Source organism: Synchiropus splendidus, chromosome 3 (assembly GCF_027744825.2).
Source record: "Synchiropus splendidus isolate RoL2022-P1 chromosome 3, RoL_Sspl_1.0, whole genome shotgun sequence".
Classification (NCBI taxonomy): domain Eukaryota; kingdom Metazoa; phylum Chordata; class Actinopteri; order Syngnathiformes; family Callionymidae; genus Synchiropus; species Synchiropus splendidus.
The window spans coordinates 16,016,237-16,044,142 of NC_071336.1; the positions used below are offsets into that span (position 1 = coordinate 16,016,237).

The 27,906-nt window shown below is 42.8% G+C and overlaps 2 protein-coding genes across 3 annotated transcripts; both read right to left on the reverse strand.

Moving 5' to 3' along the window:
• Nucleotides 1–3,820: 3,820 nt before the first annotated feature.
• Nucleotides 3,821–6,763, reverse strand: LOC128755954 (putative ferric-chelate reductase 1). The gene is made up of 7 exons (XM_053860068.1): nt 6,757–6,763; nt 5,156–5,277; nt 4,892–5,083; nt 4,707–4,805; nt 4,479–4,614; nt 4,202–4,396; nt 3,821–4,125 (listed from the first exon to the last, which is right to left on the reverse strand). The coding sequence occupies exons 1-7, from the start codon at nt 6,761–6,763 to the stop codon at nt 4,082–4,084; spliced, it is 795 nt and encodes a 264-aa protein (XP_053716043.1). The 3' UTR covers nt 3,821–4,081.
• A 14,471-nt stretch (nt 6,764–21,234) lies between these two features.
• LOC128756193 (putative ferric-chelate reductase 1) lies at nt 21,235–23,909 on the reverse strand. 2 transcript variants are annotated; one of them, XM_053860506.1, is made up of 7 exons: nt 23,767–23,909; nt 22,668–22,939; nt 22,402–22,593; nt 22,217–22,315; nt 21,989–22,124; nt 21,712–21,906; nt 21,235–21,635 (listed from the first exon to the last, which is right to left on the reverse strand). In XM_053860506.1, the coding sequence occupies exons 1-7, from the start codon at nt 23,777–23,779 to the stop codon at nt 21,592–21,594; spliced, it is 951 nt and encodes a 316-aa protein (XP_053716481.1). In that variant the 5' UTR covers nt 23,780–23,909; the 3' UTR covers nt 21,235–21,591. The 2 variants fall into 2 exon arrangements, with proteins under 2 accessions (XP_053716481.1, XP_053716480.1); XM_053860505.1 differs by having other exon boundaries at nt 21,235–21,906.
• Between the last annotated feature and the right edge of the window lie 3,997 nt (nt 23,910–27,906).

Sequence of the window (27,906 nt, forward strand, 5' to 3'; positions counted from 1 at the left end):
TTTATACACAGAGGTTCTCTACGTGGGCTAAGTCCTCGTCTGATTGGTCCACTGGCCATTGACGCCAGCGCCGGTTGCTGGCGCCCTCGTAGCCATGGCAACGATCACAAGGCACACTCCCCACCTTCGATCCCAGGTCGCTCTTATCGTGTCCAGCTCCTTCCAGCTCTGGAGAAGATGGTACTTTCCAGCCTCCTCCATTTGACCTTGGACCTGCTAATGTGTTACAATATTTGCTCAGGCCTCCAGTATTGGCTTCACTCTCGCCTTTGTACTCCACCTGTGACTCTCTCTGAAGTCCAGTCTGGGAGACTGACACACTGTAGCGGGCCTTCTCAGTGTACCAGTGGCTGCATGTAAAGCAAACATTTCAATGATTTCCTTGAAAGGTAAAACAACACACTGTTCTCTGAAACTGAATGTTGGACGTTGATGATCGGTTCCAATAATCATCAAGATAGAGAAAAAATAAGGTTAAAAGTGCTCACCGTTGATGTCTGGGTAAACGTTCCATTTTGGAGAAAGGTACCTTGGAATATGACAGTACTATCATTGTTGGCACAAACATACGTGGTGCCGTTACCCGCCTGTGGAGGAGCAAATATACAGCACATTGTTGGCTGCACCAGTACTGTACATTCACTCTTGAAAGTGACTTGAGTCAGTTGATAAGGTGACGGAAATGTTCCCAGCACTAAACCCTGATCGTCGACACTCAAACTTCAGAACAAAAAAAGAAGATGTTGGATACTGATGTTGCTGTATTCACGACTGTTGCTGTGGTGTTGGATACTGCTGTTGCTGTATTCACGACTGTTGCTGTGATGTTGGATACTGCTGTTGCTGGATTCACGACTGTTGCTGAGATGTTGGATACTGCTGTTGCTGGATTCACGACTGTTGCTGAGATGTTTGATACTGCTGTTGCTATGTTCCCGACTGTTGCTGTGATGTTGGATACTGCTGTTGCTATGTTCGCGACTGTTGCTGAGATGTTTGATACTGCTGTTGCTGTATTCACGACTGTTGCTGAGATGTTGGATACTGCTGTTGCTATGTTCCCGACTGTTGCTGTGATGTTGGATACTGCTGTTGCTGTATTCACGACTGTTGCTGTGGTGTTGGATACTGCTGTTGCTGTATTCACGACTGTTGCTGAGATGTTGGATACTGTTGTTGCTGTATTCACGACTGTTGCTGAGATGTTTGATACTGCTGTTGCTGTATTCACGACTGTTGCTGAGATGTTGGATACTGCTGTTGCTATGTTCCCGACTGCTGCTGAGATGTTGGATACTGCTGTTGCTATGTTCCCAACTGTTGCTGTGATGTTGGATACTGCTGTTGCTGTATTCACGACTGTTGCTCAGATGTTGGATACTGCTGTTGCTGGATTCACGACTGTTGCTGTGATGTTGGATACTGTTGTTGCTGTATTCACGACTGTTGCTGAGATGTTGGATACTGCTGTTGCTGTATTCACGACTGTTGCTGAGATGTTGGATACTGCTGTTGCTGTATTCACGACTGTTGCTGAGATGTTGGATACTGCTGTTGCGGGGTTCCCGACCGTTGCTGCGATGTTGAATGCTTCTCTTACTCTGTCTGATGCTGGTATAGCTGTATTTTCTCTTTTTGATAAAATGCTTGATTCTGCAATTGCTGTGTTTCCACCAGTTGTTGCTATGTTTCCTCCCATTGTTGCAGTAGCGCAGTTGCAGTGGTCTTTTCTGCTGTGGTAGGGGTCACTGTTGTGTTATGAATTTGGCTGAAGTTGTGGTCTTTTCTGTTGCTGTCACAATGATTTTTGCCATTGGACTTGGAGATGTCTCCTTTGCGGCCATAGTTGTACTGTTTTTAGGTGTAGAAATGGCAGTTGTGGCCTTGGTTCATGTTCATTATAGTTTTTATCCTGGCGCTTGCCGACTTTGCTTTACTGGTGGAACAAAGCTAAATAGAGTCACAGTGGCAGATGAAGCCAAGCCAAGGGAAACACAAAGCAAGCTATGCGTCTGCAACATTCACTCTTGGTATACAATACTGTACAGTTGTTCCCCAGCTTTGCGAACTGGAGAGCGACCTGATCCTCCAAACATGTGAGAAGTACATCAAGACACTTCAGTTCCCAGGTTTTTTTGGGGTTTTTTTTGGGATCAATAAGCAGCTTTGCTTGTTTAGTATAACCCATCGTCAGGAACACGTCTGTGCAGTGTTTGTGTATGTGTGCGTGTGAGAGCATGTGTGTGAAGACTACAGTGAACTCTCTCATTGAACAACTCAACGACAATACAAGTTTATTTGGACTGTCTGACCCATGTCTCACACGTTTGGTTAATCACTTTCAATGTTTTTTGTGTCTAGTTGAATTCACTCAATCAAACTTTTCTCAGAAAATTATACAGCTCTTATATTATAAATATTTTTAATATTTAAGTAAGGCAAAGTCAAGTATTTATGTATTTGGAGAGATAATTTAGTTGTGTTGTACTTTACCTTAAATAATAATAATAATAATAATAATAATAATAATAATAATAACAACAACAACAATAATAATAATTATTATTATTATTGTTATTATTATTATTAAATTGCGCCTTTCAGAACACAACTCAACGACACAAAGAAGAGTAAAACAACAAGACAACAAGTGGAGAGTTGCAAGCAGTGAGGCACATTATCTCATACATATACATTCAGAAATTGGACCTTTTTGTCCAGCTGAGATCGTACATTTGTTTATACAATGTGTACAATTCTGAGCTAATAAATGAGGCCACATAAGACAGTAAAATGCATTTAATAAAATTGCACTTAGCATTAAATATTAATTTCACATAATTATTTTAAGACAATCCTGACTGGGGCTAGTAACCCACGACAACTCAACCTCAAGCGACTAAAAAGTGTCCAGCTTTAAAATATCGACCACCCCTTCATGTTCGGAAGTAGGGAGGGTTTGCAGGTTGGTGGCTTGAGGATCCAGTCACTGCTATTTGCAGATGATTTGGTTCTCATGTCTTCATCACGGTGCTTGATTGGTTTGCGTCTGAGGGTGAAACGACTGGGATGAGGATCATCACCTCTATGTCCGAGGACATGGTTCTCAGCCAGGAAAAGGGTGGATTGCTCTCTCCGGGTAAGCAATGAGTCCCTGCCTCAAGCGGAGAAGTTCTTTTTCTCGAGTGGGGGCTAAGGGAGTTGGAGAATGCTCGGCGCACTCTATCGCAATGTTATATGTAACTGAGAGTTGAGCCAAAAGGCAAAGCTCTCTATTTACCGATCAATCTTCATCCCAACCCACCTATGGTCACGAGCTGTGGGTCACCGAAAGAATGTGATCCCGAATGCAAGCGGCTGAAATGAGTTTTCTCCAATGGGAGGCGGGCGTCACCCTTACAGATAGGGAGTCTGTTAATTGGGAGAGACTCAGACTAGAGCTGCTGTTTCCAGTTTCCAAGTGGGAAAAAATATCAAAAATGCTGTGTATCTTCACTAAAACCGAGTCTCAGTTCCAGGATCTACGGTGGCCATCCATCTTGCTCTCTATGAATGGTGTTTCTAAACTGTCCTTTACCTTGAATGTTTTCCATCCTCTACTTTGAAACAATAGCACTGTTCTAAAAAGGAAATGATGGTTCTGGGGTCCTTGAGCTTTTCGAAGTTCATTTTTAACAGTGATTCTTGACCACAAAAGGAAGCCTCAGACAGATTAAATAAATAAAATGTTTATTTGTATAAATACAAGAGTAATATGCAGCACACGAGGCCAGCACTGTTCAAAAAGAGCAGTCAAGCCAAAAGAAAAAAAATCTCATTAAAACTGAATACATGTGTTCACTGAGACCAAATGTAAAATGAAGCAAAAGTGCAAAAGCAAAAATGCGTCTGCCTTTTTCCGGCGTCACTCGCATTAGGATTCATTTTGACGATCAACAACATACACAACACCGCGACCGTTTGAAGATGAAGCCAGGCCAACTGTGACGGTCTGATCCACCAGTGAGTGACTGGTCACAGTGTGTCTTTTCCATCAGAACGTGTGAACCATCTCAAGCTACATTCATGTCTGTCAAGGTCCTCATAGCATGAGCAGGCTCAACACGCTCACAGTGATGAGGAGAGCTGCAGAGAAAGAGAGAGGGGATTTCAGCATGAAATATCGACTTTTGTCCTACTGGCCTTTCAGACGCATTCTTACCTTGTGTCAGCGACTGCTGGGGAACTGTAGCTTGACTTGATGTGGAGACAACAGTGGCTGTGCGAGTGGTAGGTGTAGCTGTGGTGGTACTCGAGGTGGTGTTAGCCAGGACGTTGGTGACATCGGCGTTGCTGTTTGACAAGTCCAGAGTGGGGGACTTAAACACTGTGTCTGGGTTTCCAAGTGCACCAGTGGCTGGATGAGAGGAAACAATTCAATGAGTGTCCTTGAAAATGTACAACACTGATAACTGTTACTGTGTGTGGCTGTGTCTTACTGCTATTGTAGGATCCTTTTGACAGTGCAATTGTGAAACCAGTTGTTCTCGACGCTGAGGCCGGAACGGTCGCTTTAAATGTACAGAGGATTTCATTCCCATTATCTACTCTTCCTTTCACCTCGTTGGCATTCAACTGAAAACAGAATGGAAATGATGATGAACTGGAATGTTGGACGCTGGTGATCGTAAGGTTTGGATCATAATATGAAGGTTAAAAGTGCTCACTGTTGATGTCTGGCTCAGCTCTTGGTTGTCGAGAAAGGCACCTATGAACCTGACGTTGCCCCGATCATTGGCACAAACATACGTGGTGTCGTTGCCCCCCTGTGGAGGAGCAAATATAGAAGAGCTGTAACAAGCGGCTCGTATCGTTGGCTGCAGCTGAACATTCACCCTTGAACGTGACTTACCAAGGTGGCGTCAGTTGATAAGGTGACGGCTATGTACCCAGCACTAGAGCCTGAGAGTTGAAATTCAAAATTCCCACCAGACGTTTGGTTTGCAGAAAAAAAGAAACAATCTGTTCCTGTTGATGGATCACACTCAGTGGGCTCAGCTGCACACAGCTTTGTAGAGCCACAGCCATCGCGACCGATAGATTCCTGTAGAAATAAATGTGGTTTGATGTCAATATTATTATTCTTTTTTTTCTTAAATAGAGCTGATTGACGAACCGTCAGCGGAGCCACGTTGTTATTGGTGGCAGTGGTGACGTCTGTCTTTGCAGCTGTCGGTGTGCTCACGGCAGTTGTTGCTCTTTTTCTTTCAGTTGTTGCTATAGTTCGTTCTGCTGCTCCTGTGTTTACTTGTATTGTAGCTCTGTTTACACCTGCTGTTGCTGTGTTTCCTCTCGTTGCCACAATGTTGGATACTGCTGTTGCCGTGTTTCCTTCTGCCGCATTTCCTCTTGTTGTTGCTTTGTTGCTTCTTGTTGCTGCCACGCTTGACACTGCAGTTGCTGTGTTTCTTCTTGGTCCTTCAATGGTTGATACTGTCATTGAGTTTGACACTGCTGCTGCCGTGTTTTCTCTTGTAGCAGCAATCTTTGACACTGTTGTGGCTGTTTTCCGTCCTATAGTTCCTACAGTGTTTGAAAGTGTTGTGGCTATGTTCCCTCTTTGCGTTGCTATGCTGCCACTTGTTGCCATGGCGTTTGATACTGCCGTTGCTGCCTTTCCTCTTGTTGCAGCAATGTCTGAGACCGCTGTTGCTGTGTTTCCCCTTGTTGTGCCGATGTTTGATAGTGTTGTGTCTGTATTTCCTCTGGTTGCTACAATCCTTGATACTGCTGTTGCCTTGTCAGCCCTTGTTGCTCCAATGTTTGATACTGCTGTTGCTGTGTTTCCCCTTGTTGCTGCATTGTTTGATGATGGTGCTGCTGTGTTTTCTCTTGTTGTCTTGATGTTTGATACTGTTCTTGCTATGTTTCTTCTTGTTCCTACCAAGGTTGATATTGTTATTGTTGAGTCTAACACTGCTGATGACACTGCTGCGTTTCCTCTTGTTGCCGGAGTGTTTGACACCCCTGTTGGTGTGTTTCCTCTTATTCCTTCAACTATTGATACTGCTGTTGGTGTGTTTCCTCTTGTCGCAGCGATGTTTGATACTGTTGTTGCCATGTTAACTCCTGTTGCAACAATGCTTGATACTGCTGTTGCTGCATTACCGCTTGTTGCCACCGTGTTTGGAAGTGTTGTTGCTGTGTTTCCTCTTGTTGCAGCGATGTCTGATACTGTTGTTGCCATGTTTACTCCTGTTGCAACAATGCTTGATAGCACTGTTGCAGTGCTACCTCTTGTTGCTGCAATGTTTGAGACTGCTGTAACTGTGTTTTCTACTATTGCTGCAGTGTTTGCGACTGCTGTTGCTGTGCTTCCTCTTGCAGTAACTATATTTCCTCCAGTTGTTGCAGTGTTTAGTAGTGTTGTTGCTATGTTCTCTTTTGGAGTTGATATGCTTTTTCTTGTTGTCATAGTGTTTGAAAGTGTTGTTGCTGTGTTTCCTCTTGTTGCAGCGATGTTTGATACTGTTGTTGCCACGTTTACTCCTGTTGCAACAATGCTTGATGCCACTGTTGCAGTGACACCTCTTGTTGGTGCAGTGTTGAGTACTGTTGTTGCTATGTTCCCTCTTGATGTTGTTATGCTTTTTCTTGTTGCCACAGTGTTCGAAAGTGTTGTTGCTAAGTTTCCTCCTGTTGCAGCAGTTGCACCTGTCGCAACATTTCCAACTGCTGTTGACACAGTCTTTTCAGCTGTGGTAATGGTCACTGTACCCGTCATGCCTTTTGTCAAGGTAGTTTTTGTGATTGGTTGTCTCGATGTTTCTGTGACAGCTGTTGTGGATTTCTCTGGTGTTGTCATGGCAGTTTTTGTCATGATACTCACTTCATTTGTGGGTTTTGTTGAGGCATGAGGAGTTGGATTCAAGGTACTTTTTACCATGGTGCTTTCTGATGAAGCCCTGAAAGCAGTTGACTTCGTTTCTGGTGTTATAGTGGTACTTTTTGTCATTGGGCTGGAAAATGTCTCCTTTGTGGCAATTGTTTTGGTGTTTTCTGGTGTTATAATGGTAGTTTTTGTCAAGGAGCTTGAAGTTGTCTCCTTCGTGGCCATAAGTGTGGCCTCCACAGGTGTTAGCACAGTGGTTAGGGCCATAGTAGCTGTGTTCATTGTTGTTTTTGCCAAGGTGCTTCCCGATGATGCCATTACTGTTCTAGTTATGGTCTTTTCTGGTGTCGTCATTGTAGTTGGGGCCATCGTAGCTGTGCTCATAGTGTTTTTTGCCATTGGGCTTGAAGGTAACTCTTTGGTGGTCTTTTCTGGTGTCATGGCAGTCGAGGCCTTCGTAGCTGTATTCATTGTTATTTTTGCAATGGTACTTCCTGATGTTTTAAATGAAGGTTTGGTTGTGGCCTCCTCCAGTGTCGCCATTACAGTTGTGGCCATCTTAGCTGTATTCATGGAAGTTTTTGCCATGGTGCTTCCTGATGTGGCAGATGAGGCCTTCTCTGGTGTCGTCTTGGCAGATGTGGCCTTGGTAGCTGTGTTCATTGTTGTTTTTCCCACAGTACGTCCTGATGTTTCGAATGTAGCTTTTAATGTGGTCGTTTCTACTGTTGTCAAGGAGTTTTTGGTCATTGGGCTTGAAGATCTCTCTTTTGTGGCCGTAGTTGTGGCCTTCTCTGGTGTCGTCATTGCAGTTGTTACTGTTGTTGCTGTGTTCATTGTTGTTTTTCCCAAAGTACTTCCTGATGCCTCAAATGCAGCTTTAGATGTGGTTGTTTCTGGTGTTGTCATGGTGTTTTTGGTCACTGTGCTTGAAGATGTCACTTTTGTGGCTGTAGTCGTGGCCTTCTCTGGTGTCGTCATTGCAGTTGTTACTGTTGTTGCTGTGTTCATTGTTGTTTTTCCCACAGTACTTCCTGATGTTTCGACTGCAACTTTAGATGTAGTTGTTTCTGGTGTTGTCATGGTGTTTTTTGTCATTCGGCTTGAAGATGTCTCCTGTGTGGCCATAGTTGTGTCCTTCCCTGGGGTCATCATGGCAGCTGTGGCTGTTGTACCTGTATTGATGAAAGTTTTCTCACTGGTACTTCTTGATTTTTCGAATACAGAATTAGATGTGGTTGTTTCTGGTGTTGTCATGGTGTTTTTTGTCACTGGTCTTGAAGATGTTTCTTGTGTGGCCGTAGTTGTGGCTTTCTCCAGTGTCATCATGGAAGTTGTGGCCTTGGTAGCTGTGTTCATTCTAGTTTTTCCCACAGTACTTCCTGATGTTTCAAAGGGAACTTTGGATGTAGTTGTTTCTGGTGTTGTCATGGTGTTTTTTGTCATTGGGCTTGAAGATGTCTCCTGTGTGGCTGTCGTTGTGGCCTTCTCTGGTGTCGTCATGGCAGTTGTTACTGTGCTCATTGTTGTTTTTCCCACAGTACTTCCTGATGTTTCAAATGTAGCTTTAGATGTAGTTGTTTCTGGTGTTGTCATTGTGTTTTTTGTCACTGGGCTTGAAGCTGTTTCTTTTGTGGCTATAGTTGCGGCCTTGTCTGTTGTTGTCATTGCAGTTGTTTCAGTCGTTGCTGTGTTCATTGTTGTTTTTATCACAGTACTTCCTGATGTGTCAAATGCAACTTTAGAAGTAGTTGTTTCTGGTGTTGTCATGGTGTTTTTTGTCACTGGGCTTGAAGATGTCGCCTTAGTGGCCGTGGTTGTGGCTTTCTCCAGTGTCATCATGGAAGTTGTGGCCTTGGTAGCTGTATTCATTCTAGTTTTTCCCATAGTACTTCCTGATGTTTCAAAGGCAACTTTGGATGTAGTTGTTTCTGGTGTTGTCATGGTGTTTTTTGTCATTGAGCTTGAAGATGTCACCATTGTGACTGTAGTTGTGGCCTTCTCTGGTGTCGTCATTGCAGTTGTTACTGTTGTTGTTACTGTGTTCATTGTTGTTTTTCCCATAGTACTTCCTGATGTTTCAAATGCAGCTTTAGATATAGTTGTTTCTGGTGTTGTCATGGTGTTTTTTGTCATTGAGCTTGAAGATGTCGCCATTGTGGCTGTAGTTGTGGCCTTCTCTGGTGTCGTCATGGAAGTTGTTTCTGTCGTTGCTGTGTTCATTGTTGTTTTTATCACAGTACTTCCTGATGTTCCAAATGCAGCTTTAGATGGAGTCATTTCTGGTGTTGTCATGGTGTTTTTTGTCATTGGGCTTGAAGATGTCTCCTGTGTGGCTGTAGTTGTGTCCTTCTCTGGTGTCGTCATGGCAGTTGTTACTGTTGTTGCTGTGTTCATTGTTGTTTTTCCCACAGTACTTCCTGATGTTTCAAATGTAGCTTTAGATGTAGTTGTTTCTGGTGTTGTCATGGTGTTTTTTGTCACTGGGCTTGAAGATGTCGCCTTAGTGGCCGTAGTTGTGGCTTTCTCCAGTGTCATCATGGAAGTTGTGGCCTTGGTAGCTGTGTTCATTCTAGTTTTTCCCATTGTACTTCCTGATGTTTCAAAGGCAACTTTGGATGTAGTTGTTTCTGGTGTTGTCATGGTGTTTTTTGTCATTGGGCTTGAAGATGTTTCCTGTGTGGCTGTAGTTGTGGCCTTCTCTGGTGTCGTCATTGCAGTTGTTACTGTTGTTGCTGTGTTCATTGTTGTTTTTCCCACAGTACTTCCTGATGTTTCGACTGCAACTTTAGATGTAGTCATTTCTGGTGTTGTCATGGTGTTTTTTGTCATTGAGCTTGAAGATGTTTCCTGTGTGGCTGTAGTCGTGGCCTTCTCTGGTGTCGTCATGGCAGTTGTTACTGTTGTTGCTGTGTTCATTGTTGTTTTTCCCACAGTGCTTCCTGATGTCTCGAATGTAGCTTTAGATGTAGTTGTTTCAGGTGTCGTCATTGAAGTTGTTACTGTCGTTGCTGTGTTCATTGTTGTTTTTCCCACAGTACTTCCTGATGTTTCGAATGTAGCTTTAGATGTAGTTGTTTCAGGTGTTGTCATGGTGTTTGTGGTCACTGGGCTTGAAGATGTCTCCTGAGTGGCTGTAGTTGTGGCCTTCTCTGGTGTCGTCATTGCAGTTGTTACTGTGTTCATTGTTGTTTTTCCCACAGTGCTTCCTGATGTTTCAAATGTAGCTTTAGATATAGTTGTTTCTGGTGTTGTCATGGAAGTTGTGGCCGTCGTTGCTGTGTTCATTGTTGTTTTTCCCACAGTACTTCCTGATGTCTCGAATGTATCTTTAGATGTGGTCATGTCTGCTGTTGTCATGGTGTTTTTTGTCACTGGGCTTGAAGATGTCTCCTGTGTGACCAGAGTTGTGGTCTTCTCTAGTGTCGTCATGGAAGTTGTGGCCGTCGTAGCTGTGTTCATTGTTGTTTTTATCATGGTGCTTCCAGATGTTTCCACTGCAGCTATTGTTGTGGTCGCTCCTGGTGTTGATGCTGATGTCATGCTTTCAACAATGGGGGTGGACAGCAGTATGCAACACAGCATAGTGAGCACCAGTTCATCATGCATTCCTGTATAATTGGGAAAGCAATTGAGAAATATTTCAAAACCGCAAGCGCACTGCGTGGTATTTTCCTTTGTTGCGATGTCGTTATATTCATTTTATTTTAGATTTTGGCATTACGTAGATTCTCTCGCTTAACTTCCCTGATCAGAATGTCCAAGAAACTCACAATATTCTACATTCTTGGAAAGTGAGCAGGCATATTTTTTCCAGGGAGCACCTCAGTGCATCTAACACAGTGGTCGTTCCCGAGACTCAGCTTTATGAACCGGGAATCTGGTCTCTCTAATTTTTCAATCCTTTTTTTCCTCTTTTTTTAACTCACTCATGATTTTTCAAAAAGTGGCAGGACCCAGGTCGGTTCAATGACACATGGCGCCATTGCACATGAATAGCAGGGAAAGAAATGAGAGCATGTATGATTGTAGTGCTCCAGATTTCGTGACGCTGGAGGGGGTTTTCAACAAGAGAAGGTTATACAAGTTAAAGTTCACAGTCAGCATGTTCGGAATGTGAAAAATGACTTTCATGATGATCACCCATTTCTTTGTTTGAAATATTTCATATTTATTGCCTGTTTATTCCGTGAAAAACATGCATAACACATTTTCCAAGAACATTCTGTGGGTCAGAAGATCTGAATATTATTATAATCATCAATACATTTTAACTTTAATGATCAATTACCAAAACTGTGTTTGATTTATATTTACAAATTATAACTTTGCTGTCTTTCAGTTATTGTTACTAATGACTAGGAATGTTGAATCACTTGCACAATCAGATAATGGACCTTTTTGTTTCTGAGATTTTTTGTGTGTGTGTGGTTTACTTATATTTATAATCAGTAAAATTCTGAGCTCATCATTGAATGTAATGATGTAAAATCACATTTCGCATTAAGTATTCATGTCTTTTTTTTTTTTTGACAAAATAAAAGTAATTTACTCAGGTAAAAAAAAACTAAACTACAAAGTAAATTACAAATTATATTGTCATAGGAATATGAAATATGTTGAGTATATATATTATTGAATTCAATATAAATCATATTGCTCTGTAAGGGGTACCATGGTTATTGAAAAAAGACTGACAGACATGATTGATTTCTTTGCAAAAATCAGCGCCTTACCTTTAGTTTTCATCATTTGTGATGCAAGAAAAGATGTAGATTAACATCGAGAGGAAAATGTGTCTGAGGTAATCTCCAGTCTAGGACCTGGTGTGTGCTCCAGTCTCCAACGCAAGGTGTGCTACCTGACACCAGTGCTCCCTATTTATATGAATGATAAAAAAAAGAGAGAAAAGAACATTGACATCGTGTTTGAATGTCACTTGTAAGTGTAGGGTTGGGGGCTGGCATGGGTGTGTTTGATAACTGCATTGACAAGTTAAGGTCGAGAACATTGTAACTCACAATAGAACCAGAAATTCTGGATGACAAATCCGGTTCTGTATGCCATCAGAGGCATGCTCAATATGGTGTTTATGACATGAAGAGTCATCTCAAAGTCTGAGGAGAGTGGTACAGTTTGTGATCGAGGCCCAGTTGCACATAGTTTCTGCAAGGAAATGTAATGTATTTCTTGTAAGTGAGACACTGCACTGTATAAATGTATCAGTACAGTAGTTTCAGGAACTTTGCGACTAATTCCTGAGATTATAGAGGGATTACGATTCACACACTCTTGTGCGTATCAGTCTGTTGACACAAGCCTTTGGTGGATTCATGTAGCTATGCACCTTGATAGACAGTGAACACTGACGTTGTGAGATCATAATTCTCCTATTGAAAAGAGCATTTTTTTCCTACTTTTCCTACTTTAGACTGTTTGTCAAGGAACAAGATCTTTACAGCGATATGTTTTTTCATTGCACTCATTGATATATTAGGAAAAATGTATTAAAGTAACACCAACCATAGAAATATTCCTCTGGTTGAAATGTTTGTTTTCCAAAATAAATAGGAAGGAAGAAACCAGAATTCCCAGTCCCTGATAAGTACTTGCTACAGCATCACCATTTCTACGTCAGCATGCTCCGCCCACAAGACGTATAATACACAGGGCCCTGCCCCACCTTTGAGGAGACACAGTGTACTGACCTGCCAGCAGGTGACACCAGAGCCCTCTCGGGTTGGGGTAGACCTCACCCATGTTTTACCCTCCATTTCCCATCAGCCTCAGCAGTGAAGGCAGCTAATAGCAGCGACAGCATGTGACTTTGTTTGGACAAATTTAGAGCTCTGTGTCTCATTTTATGAGCCTCGGGCCTGGCAAGTTGGCAACTACATGTCCTGTTGCTTAATCAACACGTCGAAGCCAGTTCTTCTCCCGCAACCACCACCTGCCGTTGCTGCCAAGATGAGAATGAAAATATTCTTCTTTGGCCTGTTTCAGCAGGTTAGGATTAAGGCCCATTTATGCTCCATTTACATACAAAAATGCTCTTGTTCCTCTTCAAAGGTCACTGGTCACATACCGCTACGCGCTGTTCACCTAAAACAAAGGCATTGTCGGAGAAAGTGATGGTCGATGAGGCGGTTAAACATATCGTGACTGGAGGACAGAGAATTTCCACCATTGTTATGTCTTCTTTGTGTCTCATTAACGCTACGTATGTCATTGTCATTGTGTCATTGTCAGTGCTCTGTAGTGTACAGCAAGAAGCTTTGCAACCTTGGAGTGGTTCCTGTTGGAGGCACATCCAGCAGGTGGGCGTGCAGTAAGCCCACATTACTCGCTCCCCTCGACAGTGCTGGCCTGGAATAGAGCAGCTGAGCTGAGTCTAACCATCCAGATAAAGTAGTAGTCAGCCTCCGAGGCACACACTAGCCTCGATGTGGCATCCGCTCCTCCTTCAGGTCTCGTAGTACCACCTGTGCTTCCTTTCAGGTACTCCCTGGCAGCACCTTCACTAGGTGTGTAGAGGCAGGACTTGAACATTTAAAGGCAAAACAGCTGAGGATTCTGAGCCACCTAGACAGCTGGTTTGCCTTGCTGTTTCCCCACCACTCTCGCGAGGGCTTACTCTTCCCCACGCTCATGTCCTTGTGAGATTACCAGTGGAGTCAGACAGCCTTCCACTCTCTTCTTGCTTGTCAAAGACGGCATGGAAGTAACAGGGTAGCCAAATTACCAGTGTGGGCTCGTGGAAATCTGCGGCTGTTCACACATAATCTTCTGTTAACCATCACTTAGTCCTGTTGCGAGTTGTGGGGAGTGCTGGAGCCTATCCCAGCAGCGAGAGCAAGGAATACACCCTGGACAAGTCGCCATTCCATCACACACACACCATTCACAAATACACGCGGGGCAATTTTAGACTGTAGTGTCCTTGTGAGCATGTCTTTGGACTATGGGAGGAAACTGGAGTACCCGCAGAAAACCCATGCAGGCACAGGGAAAACATGTAGACTCCACCCTCTTGCTGAGAGGCAGCAGCATTGCTCTACTGATCAGATCAAAGATGGCACCGTATTTCCTGAGTTAATTTCCATAAATATTACTTTGTACTCCTGTATTGCTGAAATAATCCTTCATCCAATGTACAGTGCAGCGCAGCATTCCACATGTCGCCTGGCCAACCTCTACAAATGGCCCTTTGATGATTTGGGGGAAAAAAATCTTTGCGTCCCTTTCAGTGTTTCAGTACCCCTGACATATACTATCTTGGCATTGACAGATGCAGAACTAGGCTTGAGATCAAAAACGTACTAACACTGCAGTAAGAATTTGCTACACGAGCCAAGATTACCTGGTGCAGGAAGAGACGGTTGACAACAACCTGCAGTTGTGTATAGTTCACTGCAGTTGTGCATTGCACTTCCGGGCTAGAGTACAAAACAAAAAAATGTTTGAATATTGTGTCAGGCATTAATTATTTCACAAGAATCCCCATTGTTTTATACGTTTTTCCACAAAAACAAATACTACCATCAATGCGTGTGTCTTGTCTTGATCTTTTCCTTAAAAGATAGACTGTTAAGTACTAAAGCAACAGTGCGCAACATTTAGACATAAATAGATTATTTTCATATTTCCTCAGATGACAGGTTTCTGTACGAACAGCCAAAAATCCCAGCGACAGACTCTCCAGCCCTCTCTTAAGCGCTCCCTTGACCTATGTAACTTTTTCTGGGCGAGTCGTGTCCTGAGAGTGGCATCACTGGCCCAACTCCACCCCCACACCCGACATTTTACGGAAGAGCGACCTCGACAGTGAGCTGAGTTCCTTTGTTTACATCATGGCAGAAGAATGGAATGACAGAACGAGATCCTGGACAAGTCAATATAGGAGATGCATTTACAGCCTGGCAATAACTGAGGCTTTTGATCTGATTCTGATCCTGCCGGTGTTTCTACTCGACTTGGAAGTCAATTTTGTGTTCACTACAGTCTCTGTTTGTTACCAAATCAAATGTGTATATGCTTGATGCTTACACTCTCGTGCATTCGAACCAGACGTGTGAAGGAGACAGACCTTGATGATGGTAAAAAATAGCAGTCTCTTGTCACCTATTCAGTAAATAGTCTAACTTTCCCCTTTGCTTCATTCTGAACCGTGCAGTCAAAATAAAGTTTGATCATCTGAGTCCATCGGACTTGCAGCTCCCTCCGCCTCATGCTGGATCCTGCCTCTCCTCACTGGCTGCATGACAGAGTTCCATCGCTGATGCTGAATGATAGATGCTGCTAGAGTTGCCTTTGCAAGTATAAGCTGGACAGTGTTGCGTATATTGACATCTGTGATTGCGTTTTTTTGCTGTTTCTTTCCTCATAAAGAAATACACGTGGGATGGGGTGCGGGACCAGAGACCCAGCTTTACAGCAGCTTGCAATGACACTCTTTTGCCAGCGGAGCCGCCAAAAACAAATATTCTTAACCAATGCTTTGGCTCTTTAAGTCAAGATCCAGTCATGAATCAAAATGAAATCAAAACCACAAATCAGTTCAATATAAACCTCCCAAAAATGGGGTTTTGACCAACAAATGCAAATGGAACGCATGAAAAACAGACAAAAATACAATTTAAAAAATGGAAAATTAAAAGTCCCATATCCTTCATGCGAACACCATGAATAAAAACGATCAAAGTCATGACTCCTCCAACTCCTTAGGACTGTTTCTGTCATTGTCAAGATTCTTGCCCTTAAAATGATACCTTAGTGAGATTAAAGTAACAAACTGTTTAGTATTTCAGATCCATACAAGAGCAATACACAGCACTGTAGCAAAAAAAAAAAATAGAAATCTGCAAAATCATTAACTCTAAATATACATGTTCACTGAGACCAATTGAAAAATGAAGCGCTGGCGTTAGCATTAATTCTATAAATAGTATTAGCGTCTCTTTTCCAATTGTAGTGCATCAGAACACGTGAACCATCTCAAGCAACCATCTCAAGGTCCTCATAGCCTGAGCAGGCTCAGCGTGCTCTCGACTTGCCTTTCAGACACGTTCTTACCTTGTCTCAGTGACTTGCAGGCTGACTCGATGTCAAGTTAACAGTAGGTTTGTGAGTGGTCCTGTTGACTGTGGTAACTGGTGTGGTGGTAGGTAGCTGAGTTGGTGTTACCCAGGATGTTGTTGACAATGGCAATTGTGTCTGCCAAGTCCAGTCTGGGAGACTGAATCACAGTAGCGTTGCTTCTGAGTGCACAGGTGGCTGGATACAGCACATCGTTGGCTGCACCAGTGCACCAGCAGCACTTGTCGCCAAGCTCTCAATTGCTATTGCAGTGGTCTTTTCTGCTGTGCTAATGGTCAATGTTGCTTTTATGCCTTTGGCCGAGGTTGTGGTCTTTTCAGTTGTTGTCATCGGACTTGGAGAGTCTCCTTTACGGCCATAGTTTTAATCTTTCCAGGTGTTGGAATAGCAGTTGTGACATTGGTAGCTATGTTCATCATAGTTTTTATCATGGTACTTGCCGATGTTTCCAATGCAGCTTTAGTTGTGGTCTTTTGTGGTGCAGTCATGGTAGTTTTAGTCATCATGGGTTCTGACCTTTTCTTTGTGCTTTGTGCTAGCATAGTTGATGTTTCCAATGCAATGTGATATTGTGCTTTCATCAAAGGGAGGAGACAGCAGTATGCAACACAGCATAGTGAGGACCAGTTCATCATACATTCCTGTATAATTGGGGAAGCAATGAGAAACATTTTAAAACCGCAACTACGCCGTGTGGTATTTTCTTTTGTTGGGATATCACTATAAGAATTCTGCTTTAGATTGTGGTTCTAAATGGTCTCACTCACGTAACGTACTTATGGAACTTGGAACACAGATATACAGTGTCCTAATGGCCAAGCCAAGGGAAACACAATGCAAGCTATGCGTCTGCAACATTCACTCTTGGTATACAATACTGTACAGTTGTTCCCCAGCTTTACGAACTGGAGAGAGACTTGATCCTCCAAACATGTGAGAAGTATAACCCATCGTCGGGAACACAGTAGTGTGCGTGCGTGTGTGCATGCGTGTTGATCTCTTGCAATGTTGTTTGTGTTCAGTTTATATATATATATATATATATATATATATATATATATATATATATATATATATATATATATATATATATATATATATATCAAACCTCCACAACCTCATCCTGCTCACTCCCAGAGAGAAGCCCAGCATCTTCATCTCTGCTGCCTCCAGCTCGGCCTCCTGTCTTTTCCTCAGTGCCACTGTTTCCAAACCATACAGCACTGCTGGCCTCACCACCTTTTTGGACACTTGCCCTTTCATCCTTTCCAACACCCTTTTGTCACACCTGACACTTTTCTCCAATTACATTACATTCACACACATGTATTCTGTCTTACTGCGTCTAACCTTCCTTCCTCTCCTTTGTAAGGCAAACCTCCACCTCTCTAGTTTATCTTCCACCTGCAGATCACAGTGTCATCTGCAAACATCATTGTCCAAAGGGCTTCTTGTCTCACCTCATCTGTCAACCTGTCCATCAAAGAAGGGGCTCTGATCATCTCAGCTGTAGTTGTCCAGTCATCTGGAAGCCCTTCTGCCACCCAAAGTCTGCTTCAATCCCTTCCTGACGGCAACACAAAACTCTTCCTCTTTCAGCTTCTGCCACTTTGTCGTCTTGTCTGCCTTTTCCCTCATCACCTTCCTCACCACCATGGTCGTCCTGCACACCACCATCCTCCTTGATGACTTCCACTCCATTCCTCTTGCCATCCACACCATGATAAAACAGTTTAAACCCTGCTCCTAAGCTTCTGGCCTTGCTACCTTTCCACTTGCTCTCCTGAACACATAGAATATCCACCTTCCTCCTCTGCATCATGTCAGCCCACTCTCTAGCTTTCCCTGTCATCGTTCCCACATTCAGAGTCCCTACTCTCAATCCTATTCTCTTGTCTTTCCTCTTCTCCCTCTGTCTGTTGGCACGCCTCCCCCCTCTCCTTCTCTGTCTTCGAACCTACAGTAGTCCATTTTCCACCAGCACCCGGCTGGTTAACAGCACTGATGATGGTCATGATTGACCCGGGCCTCGACCGATCCAGTATGAGATACCTTTGTCTAATCCGTATCTTTTAGTTTGGCAAGTTTCTACATCGGATGCCCTTCCTGACACAACCCTCTGCATTTATCCAGCTTTGGGACCGGCGAAAGAAGAAACTGCCCCCCTCTCACGGCTGCATTCAATATGTTCAATATGATGTTTGTAATGTGAAGCTGGAGCTTATAGTCTTGACCATGGCTCAGACAGAATCTCCTCCACGCTCTGGACACTGTGCTGAGAGACACGGCAAAGCTTCTTAGCACAGCTTGCAGTGAGGTGCCATCTGAGCATGAGTTGCACAATCTGAGCAACATTTGTTGGTCGTAGGCACTAGCTCATGCTCCCTCTAGGGCTGAGAACATGAACAGCATTCAAGACGACAGGAATGCAGCAATGGATTGTTGTTACCACCTACAGAACTACTCCTTTGTAGGGGTTGACTTGCTATATGTCTCTCGCTTCCATCTGGTGGTGGCCAGACCAATCTCTTGGCCATTTGAAGTTAAAAGAAATATTTGCCGCTCATTCAACTGCTTTCATCTTCCAATAATTTTGCTCCATATGTTAATGCAGTAGTCAGGCTTCAGTGTCCACATAGGACAATATAAAAGTCATTTTGAAGTGAACTATTGGAGCTGGACGACATTAAAGTAGCATGTGGTTGGTAAAAATGTGCACATGCACTGAGCCAAATGGGAGGGATGATACATGCTCTGGTTTCAAGAGTTTGTGAAGTATTAGTATAGCAGTCGCCACAGCCGACCTCCACCGATCACTCACAGTGGTCCAAGGGACTGCTCCGGGAATTTGCTTAGACACGTGAAAATTAGAGAGAACACTGCTCTTGGAGAAAGGAGAAAATAAATTACATTTTATTTTCAACTATTTAACATTTCATCATTTACAAATGCCCCAACTGTTTAATAGGTAAAGAAGACAGAGCACGCCAGGAGTGCAGAGACTGGGGGGAAACCCGCGTCACCAAACCTGGTGAACACACCAGTGGCTGACAGCTGATACAGCGCTCAGCCAACCGTCACTGACAACCAACCTCCAACCACTCAGACCTACGTCAGCCAGCCTACTTGGTGACACAGGGAGATCAACTCTTCCCCAGTGCTACTGTAGGCACAGCACTCCAAACGCACAGCACCCGGGCTGACATTGTTGCCAAACAAGGAGTAAGCATCAGCAACTCATGTTTGTGTCATATGCAGCTGGCGTGTTTAGAGGTCCAGCACCAAAGCTTGCTCCACACCAGCCAACCCTGGACTGACCGTAGACCAAGATTCTCGAAGCTGTAAGAATATCTGATCTGCCCATAGGGTAGATAGTCCAGCAGGGTATGAGGCGGGGACTTGACTCAGCATCGTGGGCGTCGATGCCCAGGAAGCTGCGGCGCAGACTTCCTCCGCTGAAACCCTCTTGATGAATGCCACAGAGGTTGCCAACCTACTGCTGGAATGCAGCATGATGATCTCAGGAACCACCTCTCGTGAAGTTGTTTTGGAACAACTTGACACAACACGACACAGGGTTTGTCCGTCAGCATGAAAGACCGAAAACAGTTTAGGTACACTTTCAGGGCTCTTTCCAGACACACTATGGGTCCTAAAACACCTTTAAGTCGATTTCCTGTCAGAGCCCAAGTGACTATTCATGGCCATCAGTCAGTGACGTGTGGTGAGGTTATGTTGGGCGGGCACTGACTCTTGACGCTCTACTTTTACAAATGTATGAATCAATAGGTTAGTTTATAAAGCGTTTGACTGACAGCGGTTAACAGGTTATGTGACATACCTCATAACACAAGATGGAATGCAAATAAATCACAGCACATTTCGCATTCCCTGCAGCCTTAAAAGGTATGTTTGTATAACCTATGATTCTTTAATCACTTTAGTTAAAAAAGATAACCAAAAATTTGAATAATATTCAAACAAATTCAAATTCCTTTTAGCTCAGGTGTTGGTCTTCCATCATTCATCACGTCCTATTTTGATTGAATTTTGAGAAATGTCTTTGTTCACACAGAAAATCCTCCATGTTGAGGGCAGGACGAGCGAGCAGCGCACTAGACCTGCTCAGTGAGTCAGTTTCTTTACCAGCGGTACATAGGCTCACGTATGCCCCCTTCTGTGCAGCATGTATTGTTTGCTCACTGGGTGCCATTCCACCTCAGCGTTATCTCCGATCACAGTCAGCCAGGCAAAACACGTTCCTACACATAAATTACATTCATCATCAGGAACACTAAGATGTAAACACATACTGGGGATTAACACAGCATTGCTCACGCTAGTTACATATTTGTGATGGATTTCACAATACCAGGTGATGCTTAAGCAGCTGTACTTTTTCATATCCATGTGTTGTGGAACTTTTTTGTTTTTCCAGAAAGTAACAATGCATTTTGAGTAGCTTCATCTGTACCTGCACAGAAATGTGCACAGAGCAACTGAGCTTTCACTCCGCATGTGATTTACGTGTAAAGTTACACGAGAGAAATGGAGACCTGCTGAGATTAAACAATCGACTCTATTTCTCAAATGAATGAATCATTTCATGAAAAGGTGGCTGTTATGGTGCTTTTAGAGCAATCTCCACTGTGCTAGCGAGAAAAATCTCTGAAAAAAAGGTGAAAAGGGAAAGAACAATACACTGTTCCAGGAATTTATCTTATCGATGTAATACATTACATCGGGACTCCTGACATCACCAAAGCTGATCCATGAATCCGGAAAGCATCTTGGAATTGTTGGCGCCCCACACTGCGAACAATTGTTATGGTAAACTAGATGCTCTTTTAACCGTGGATTGTTACCTTCAATGATGAAGTCGACTGTTTTTAGCTGTGAGGGACATGGACCTGTATTTTCTTTTCCTCAATGACCCAAAGTTTGTTCTTTCAAATGTGGTGCAGAAGTTGTCGGATTCAGTAGCAACAAATTGCAAGCACCTGCTTTCTTTCACTAAAACCAAGTCTCCGTTCCAGGGTCTATGGTGGCCATCCACCTTGCTGACTGGGAGAATTTCTCTCTATGAATGGTGTTTCTAAACTGTCCTTTACCTTGAATGTTTTCCATCCTCTACTTTGAAACGCCAGCACTGTTCTAAAAAGGAAATGATGGTTCTGGGGTCCTTGAGCTTTTCGAAGTTCATTTTTAACAGTGATTCTTGACCACAAAAGGAAGCCTCAGACAGATTAAATAAATAAAATGTTTATTCGTATAAATACAAGAGTAATATGCAGCACACGAGGCCAGCACTGTTCAAAAAGAGCAGTCAAGCCAAAAGTAAATAAAAATCTGCAAAATCATTAACACTGAATACATGTGTTCACTGACACCAAATGTAAAATGAAGCAAAAGTGCAAAAGCGAAAATGCGTCTGCCTTTTTCCGGCATCACTCGCATTAGGATTCATTTTGACGATCAACAACATACACAACAACGCGACCGTTTGAAGATGAAGCCAGGCCAACTGTGACGGTCTGATCCACCAGTGAGTGACTGGTCACAGTGTGTCTTTTCCATCAGAACGTGTGAACCATCTCAAGCTACATTCATGTCTGTCAAGGTCCTCATAGCATGAGCAGGCTCAACACGCCCACAGTGATGAGGAGAGCTGCAGAGAAAGAGAGAGGGGACTTCAGCATGAAATATCGACTTTTGTCCTACTGGCCTTTCAGACGCATTCTTACCTTGTGTCAGCGACTGCTGGGGAACTGTAGCTTGACTTGTTGTGGAGACAACAGTGGCTGTGCGAGTGGTAGGTGTAGCTGTGGTGGTACTCGAGGTGGTGTTAGCCAGGACGTTGGTGACATTGGCACTGCTGTTGGCCAAGTCCAGAGTGGGGGACTGAAACACTGTGTCTGTGTTTCCAAGTGCACCAGTGGCTGGATGAGAGGAAACAATTCAATGAGTGTCCTTGAAAATGTACAACACTGATAACTGTTACTGTGTGTGGCTGTGTCTTACTGCTATTGTAGGATCCTTTTGACAGTCCAATTGTGAAACCAGTCGTTCTCGACGCTGAGGCCGGAACGGTCGCTTTAAATGTACAGAGGATTTCATTCCCATTATCTACTCTTCCTTTCACCTCGTTGGCATTCAACTGAAAACAGAATGGAAATGATGATGAACTGGAATGTTGGACGCTGGTGATCGTAAGGTTTGGATCATAATATGAAGGTTAAAAGTGCTCACCGTTGATGTCTGGCTCAGCTCTTGGTTGTCGAGAAAGGCACCTATGAACCTGACGTTGCCCCGATCATTGGCACAAACATACGTGGTGTCGTTGCCCCCCTGTGGAGGAGCAAATATAGAAGAGCTGTAACAAGCGGCTCGTATCGTTGGCTGCAGCTGAACATTCACCCTTGAACGTGACTTACCAAGGTGGGGTCAGTTGATAAGGTGACGGCTATGTACCCAGCACTAGGTCCTGAGAGTTGACACTCAAAATTCCGACCAGACGTTTGGGTGGCTGCAAAAAAGAAACAATCTGCTGCTGTTGATGGATCACACTGAGTGGGCTCAGCTGCACACAGCTTTGTGGAGCCACAGTCAGCGCTACTGAAAGATCCCTGTAGAAATAAATGTGGTTCGATGTCAACATGATGGTTGATTTTTCCTTCTCAAACAGTGCTGATTCACGAACCGTCAGCGGAGCCACGTCGTAGTTAGGAATGATAGCAGTGGTCCGGACGATGGTCCGTGGAGGCGTTGCTGTGTTTCCTGGTAGTTGTGTGATAATGGTTGTTTCCGTGGCACTTCCTGTTGTCTCTTCAGTGATCACGGTCGTCTCCACACCACCTGTTTGGGTGTTTGCTTCTGTTTCCATTGCTGTTATCGGCATAACTGTTGTCATTGTCTCAGCCACGGGAGTCGACAGCAGTATGAAGCACAGGGTGGTGACCAGTTTGTGCATCCCTGCATGAGACAGGAAGAAAACACTTTATTTGATACATTCGATTTGATCAGGTTTCCCGAATCTGTCCCACAGTGGGAGGTTCATGGATAGAACCAGTCCTTACTGCCCTTATAATGACTATGGAACTCATCATTTGACACCAAATCGTGTTTTAATACGTCTATAAATGAAGGAAAAATGTGTGTGTGTCTGATAACTGTGAAACAACTCTGTCATAAAGGAAGCTTGAACCAAGGTCCACAGCTGTAGATGAACATAGTGGGTATTTTGCGGGGCATTTTCGTGACTGTCAGAAGCATTGAACACTGAAAATGTTCTTGAAACTGGCTCGAGTAGTAATGATAAGCAGTTCAGTGAAGTACAGTTTCACCATAACATCAGAGGAAATACGGATTAAAATCAGTAAAAGAAGTATTCATGTATTCATATCAATGCGATGGTGAGCCACCATGTTTTGATTTTAAACAAAAACATGTATTTTATTTGCTAGTTGTCTTTTTCGCATGAATATTTTCATCGTTGTCAGGTGATGCTACAAGACAAAGCACTGCCACAAACAGCAGGGATGAACTTTCTCACTGCAGTTTAAAACTGAAAGAGGCAACAAGATAATAATAATAATAATCATAATAATAATCCGAACCACAACAGTTCTATTGGAGTGACAATACAAGAGTCCCACAATGCTTTAATAGGGGGAAAAAATAATAAATAAATGGACTTAATATGTTACTTATATAAATGTTTTTGCAATATTTCAAAAATCTACGAATCATTTCCATATGAAACCAAAACAAAAGACATTACATGAATGAGAATTTCCTACCGTTGATATTCATTGTCTTTAGTGCAGTAATAAGATGTCCAAACTCAGAAAGAAAAAAAATAAAGAAATGTGTCCAATGTAATCTCCGGCGGATGAGCTCTTGTGTGTCCTTCACTCCTCAGGTCAGATGTGCCACTTGAGATCTGAGATCACCTGTATTTATGTGAAACATAGGGGAGGATGACTATTGGTACCATTGTTCAGATGACGAGTTTGAGGGAGGCCGGCTTGGGTGTGGTTAGAATTTTGTCTGACAACGTCACAGTCCAGCAGTCAACCTGTTATTCTGGGTGAGAAAAAATATCATATGACCTGATGCGCAGACAATCAGCTTTTTCAAAGACTCTTCCTGGATGGGACTATTTCTGTCCATCACGTTGCATCTCCGCATGAACATGGTGAAGCAGCTGAATTTTATAAAATATTTTGGGACAAACTAGCTTTGCTGCTGTTTGAGGTTTTTACTGAATCATTTGATCAGGGTTCTCTTCCACATCCCATGTCCCAGGCTACTATATGTTTACTATTAAAAAAGGGGGAAAATCCGTTATTCTGTGGATCATACCGCCCAATAAGTCTACTTAATGCAGATTATAAAATACTTTCAAAACTGCTCGCACGACGGCTGGAAGACGTATTACCTTCAATCATATCAATGGACCAAACTGGCTTTATTCGTGGTCGGCATTCTTTCTTTAATTTGAGGCGGGTGTTTAATGTATTGTATAATGGCCATTCAAACATTTCTATGGAAGCTCTTGTCTCATTAGATGCGGAAAAAGCATTCGACAGGGTGGAATGGAATTATTTATTCTTCATTTTCAAGAAATTTAACTTTGGCTCTAACTTTATAAATTGGGTTAAATTACTGTATTCCTCACCACAAGCTACTGTAAGGACTAATGCCTTGCACTCAGCCTCTTTTCCACTTCAACGATCCACAAGACACGGACGTCCACTCAGTCCCCTTCTATTTGCCATTGCCATAGAGCCTTTGTCCATTGCAATCCGTTGTCCCCCAGAATTTTCAGGAATTACCAGAAATGGAGTAGATATATGCCGATGACCTGCTGTTATTTACGTCTAATATAGCTCAGTCTATTCCAGTGGCTCTTACAATTCTTGATTCCTTTGGTAAAATCTCAGGATATAAGGTGAATTTTGGGAAAAGTGAGTTATTTTTTGTCAATGGATTATCAGAAGATGATTCGGCGCCAAATTTACCATTTAAACTTGCCAAGACAGGCTTTTGTTATCTAGGTATTCATATCACAGATGCATATAATAAATTATTTAAAAGAAATTTCAGTGCACTACTGGCTCCAACTAGACATGATTTTGATCGATGGCCTCTTTTGCAATTATCGGTTGCGGCCAAAATCAATACAATAAAAATGAACATCTTGCCTCGTTTGTTTGTTCCAATGCATACCAATATTTATTCCCCGTTCCTTTTTTCAAAAACTAGACAGCATTATTTTAGAATTCATTTGAGATCAAAGCTGCAGTCTCTTCAAAGAGCTCGAGAGTTGGGAGGCATGGCGCTTCCAAATATGCAATTCTACTACTGGGCGGTTAACCTAAGAAATTTCAATCTTTGGATTCAGTACAACTCTCTTGAAGATCCACCGATGTGGCTTACTATAGAAGCCCACTCCGTACACCCAGCCTCACTACAATCCTTGTTGCACTCCCATATTTCTTCATCTATTTCCAGGTATACGAGTAATGTCATCGTCAGGTCATCAATGAAAATATGGGTGCAGTGTCGTCGCTACTTTGGCTTTCAGTCAGTGTCCACTAAATGCTCACTCAATAACAATCATTTATTTCCTCGTTCATTAATGGATAATGCCTTTTCAAAATGGGCCGAACTGGGAGTGAAATGTATCAAAGACTTGTTCATAGATGGGACATTTGCCACCTTTCAACAATTAGTCAATATATTTATTCTCTGTGCCTCAGAGGGATTTTTTTTCGATACTTACAAGTACGAAGTTTTGTCTCCAAAACATATGCTTGCTTTCCGGCTTTACCCACTGACTCTGAAATTGACATGTTTTTGAGTGCTCTTTCATCCTTCAAAGGTGCTATATCGTCTATCTATTCTAATATACAGGCACTTAGATCCAGCTCATTGGGCATTTATAAAACAACTTGGGAAGCTAGTTTAGGAATGGAAGTGTCTGAAGACACTTGGAGTGAAATATTACACACAAGTCCTCCATTTGTGCGAGACATTGTTTTCTTCAATGCAAAATTCTTCATCGAGTTCATTTCACAAAAGAGCGACTGGCAAGAATATTTAAGAATGTGTCTCCTTCTTGTGATCGTTGTCATCAAACACCAGCAAATTACATCCACATGTTTTGGGAATGCCCACATTTATCCAAATATTGGCGAGAGATTTTCTCTTTTCTATCTAATTTGACAGGTATCATAGTTCCACCAAACCCACTGACAGCCATCTTTGGGGTCACACAACCTTCACTCAGCCTCTCCTCCGTACAAAAAGATGCCATAGCTTTTACCACTCTTCTTGCTCGAAGATTAATATTGTTAAGATGGAAATCTAATCTACCTCCTACACACACACAGTGGCTAAAAGGTGTTCTATATTTTTTGAAGCTGGAGAAAGTTAGGCTGGCTAAACATGGACAATTGGAGAAGTTCAATAAAGTTTGGAAACCTTTTTTTGTTTTAATTAATAGAATAGAATTTACATTTGAACCAGAAGCTGTTGACAATTAGGTGGGTTTCCATAATTTTGTACACTGAGGTCAAATTATTTGTCATTTATTTATTAATTTATTTTCTACTGTTCTGTATATTTGCATGATCATTAATATTACTTTTTTCTGCTTAAACACCATGCGCCTTGGTTGTCTCAATGCTCATAATTTTGAATGTACCATAAGAGGGTGGGAGAGAGGGTTGGTGGTTTGTTTTTGTTTTTGTTTTTTTCTTCTTTTTCTTTCTACTCTGTTATATGGCAGAATTCACCTCATGGCCTGTTTTGTGTTCTGCCAAAAAAAACAATTAAAAAAAAAAAAAAAACATGGTGACGCAGCAGCCAGAACAGATGAGTCATAGGCAGGTTTGCACGTCACTTCGGTGCAGAGGATGGAACCACTCCAGCTGGACCTTCCTCCTGACTCGGCAGGTGCTGCTGCTGCTGCATCTCCTCCACCTGCCACTGGCCCCTCCTCATTCACGTCTGGTCCCAAAGTATGTAGAAGTAGCATTTCATTGGATTATTCCATTCTCATGTGTTCACACCAAGTGATTGGGCTGAACCAGGTCCCACAAGTTAAAACCTCTATTTGAGGGTTATAACTTCTTAATAAGTGGGTCATTTTATTTGAGTTTAAGTTTGGTTAAGAGTCCCTGTTCAGTTTAGCCATTTGTTTAGGATGGATAGGTTTAGGGAGAAACACCTTCTTGTGGGGCCCTTAAGCCTTCATGGCGCACTTTTGCTGGACCCCACAAGGTCAGGTCTCAATTTGAGGATGAAGACTTCAAAACAGCACGGTCATTATCATTAGGTTTAAGTTTGGTTCAGAGCTATGGTGAAGTTTAGTCGATTGTTTTGGATGTTTCGCTTAAGGATGAGAGGCTGGGGACAGCTTTATGGCAAAGAGCGGACCCCACAAAGATGGTGCAACAAACCTTTGCAAGTATGTGAGAGACAGAGGGCGAGAGAGAGAGAGAGAGAGAGAGAGCGAGAAATGGACCAGAGTGTGAGTTATCACCTGAGTTATTCAGTCATTCCTAGTCTAAATATCTTCTTTTACATTGGAGAATTTACCGGATCCACTGCTGATGCTGACTCTGGATTGAAGCGGTTTCCACAAGTGAAAAAAAAATCCTTTGTATCTTCACTAAAACCGAGTCTCAGTTCCAGGGTCTACGGTGGCCATCCACCTTGCTGACTGGGAGAATTTCTCTCTGAATGGTGTTTCTAAACTGTCCTTTACCTTGAATGTTTTCCATCCTCTACTTTGAAACGCCAGCACTGTTCTAAAAAGGAAATGATGGTTCTGGGGTCCTTGAGCTTTTCGAAGTTCATTTTTAACAGTGATTCTTGACCACAAAAGGAAGCCTCAGAGAGATTAAATAAATAAAATGTTTATTCGTATA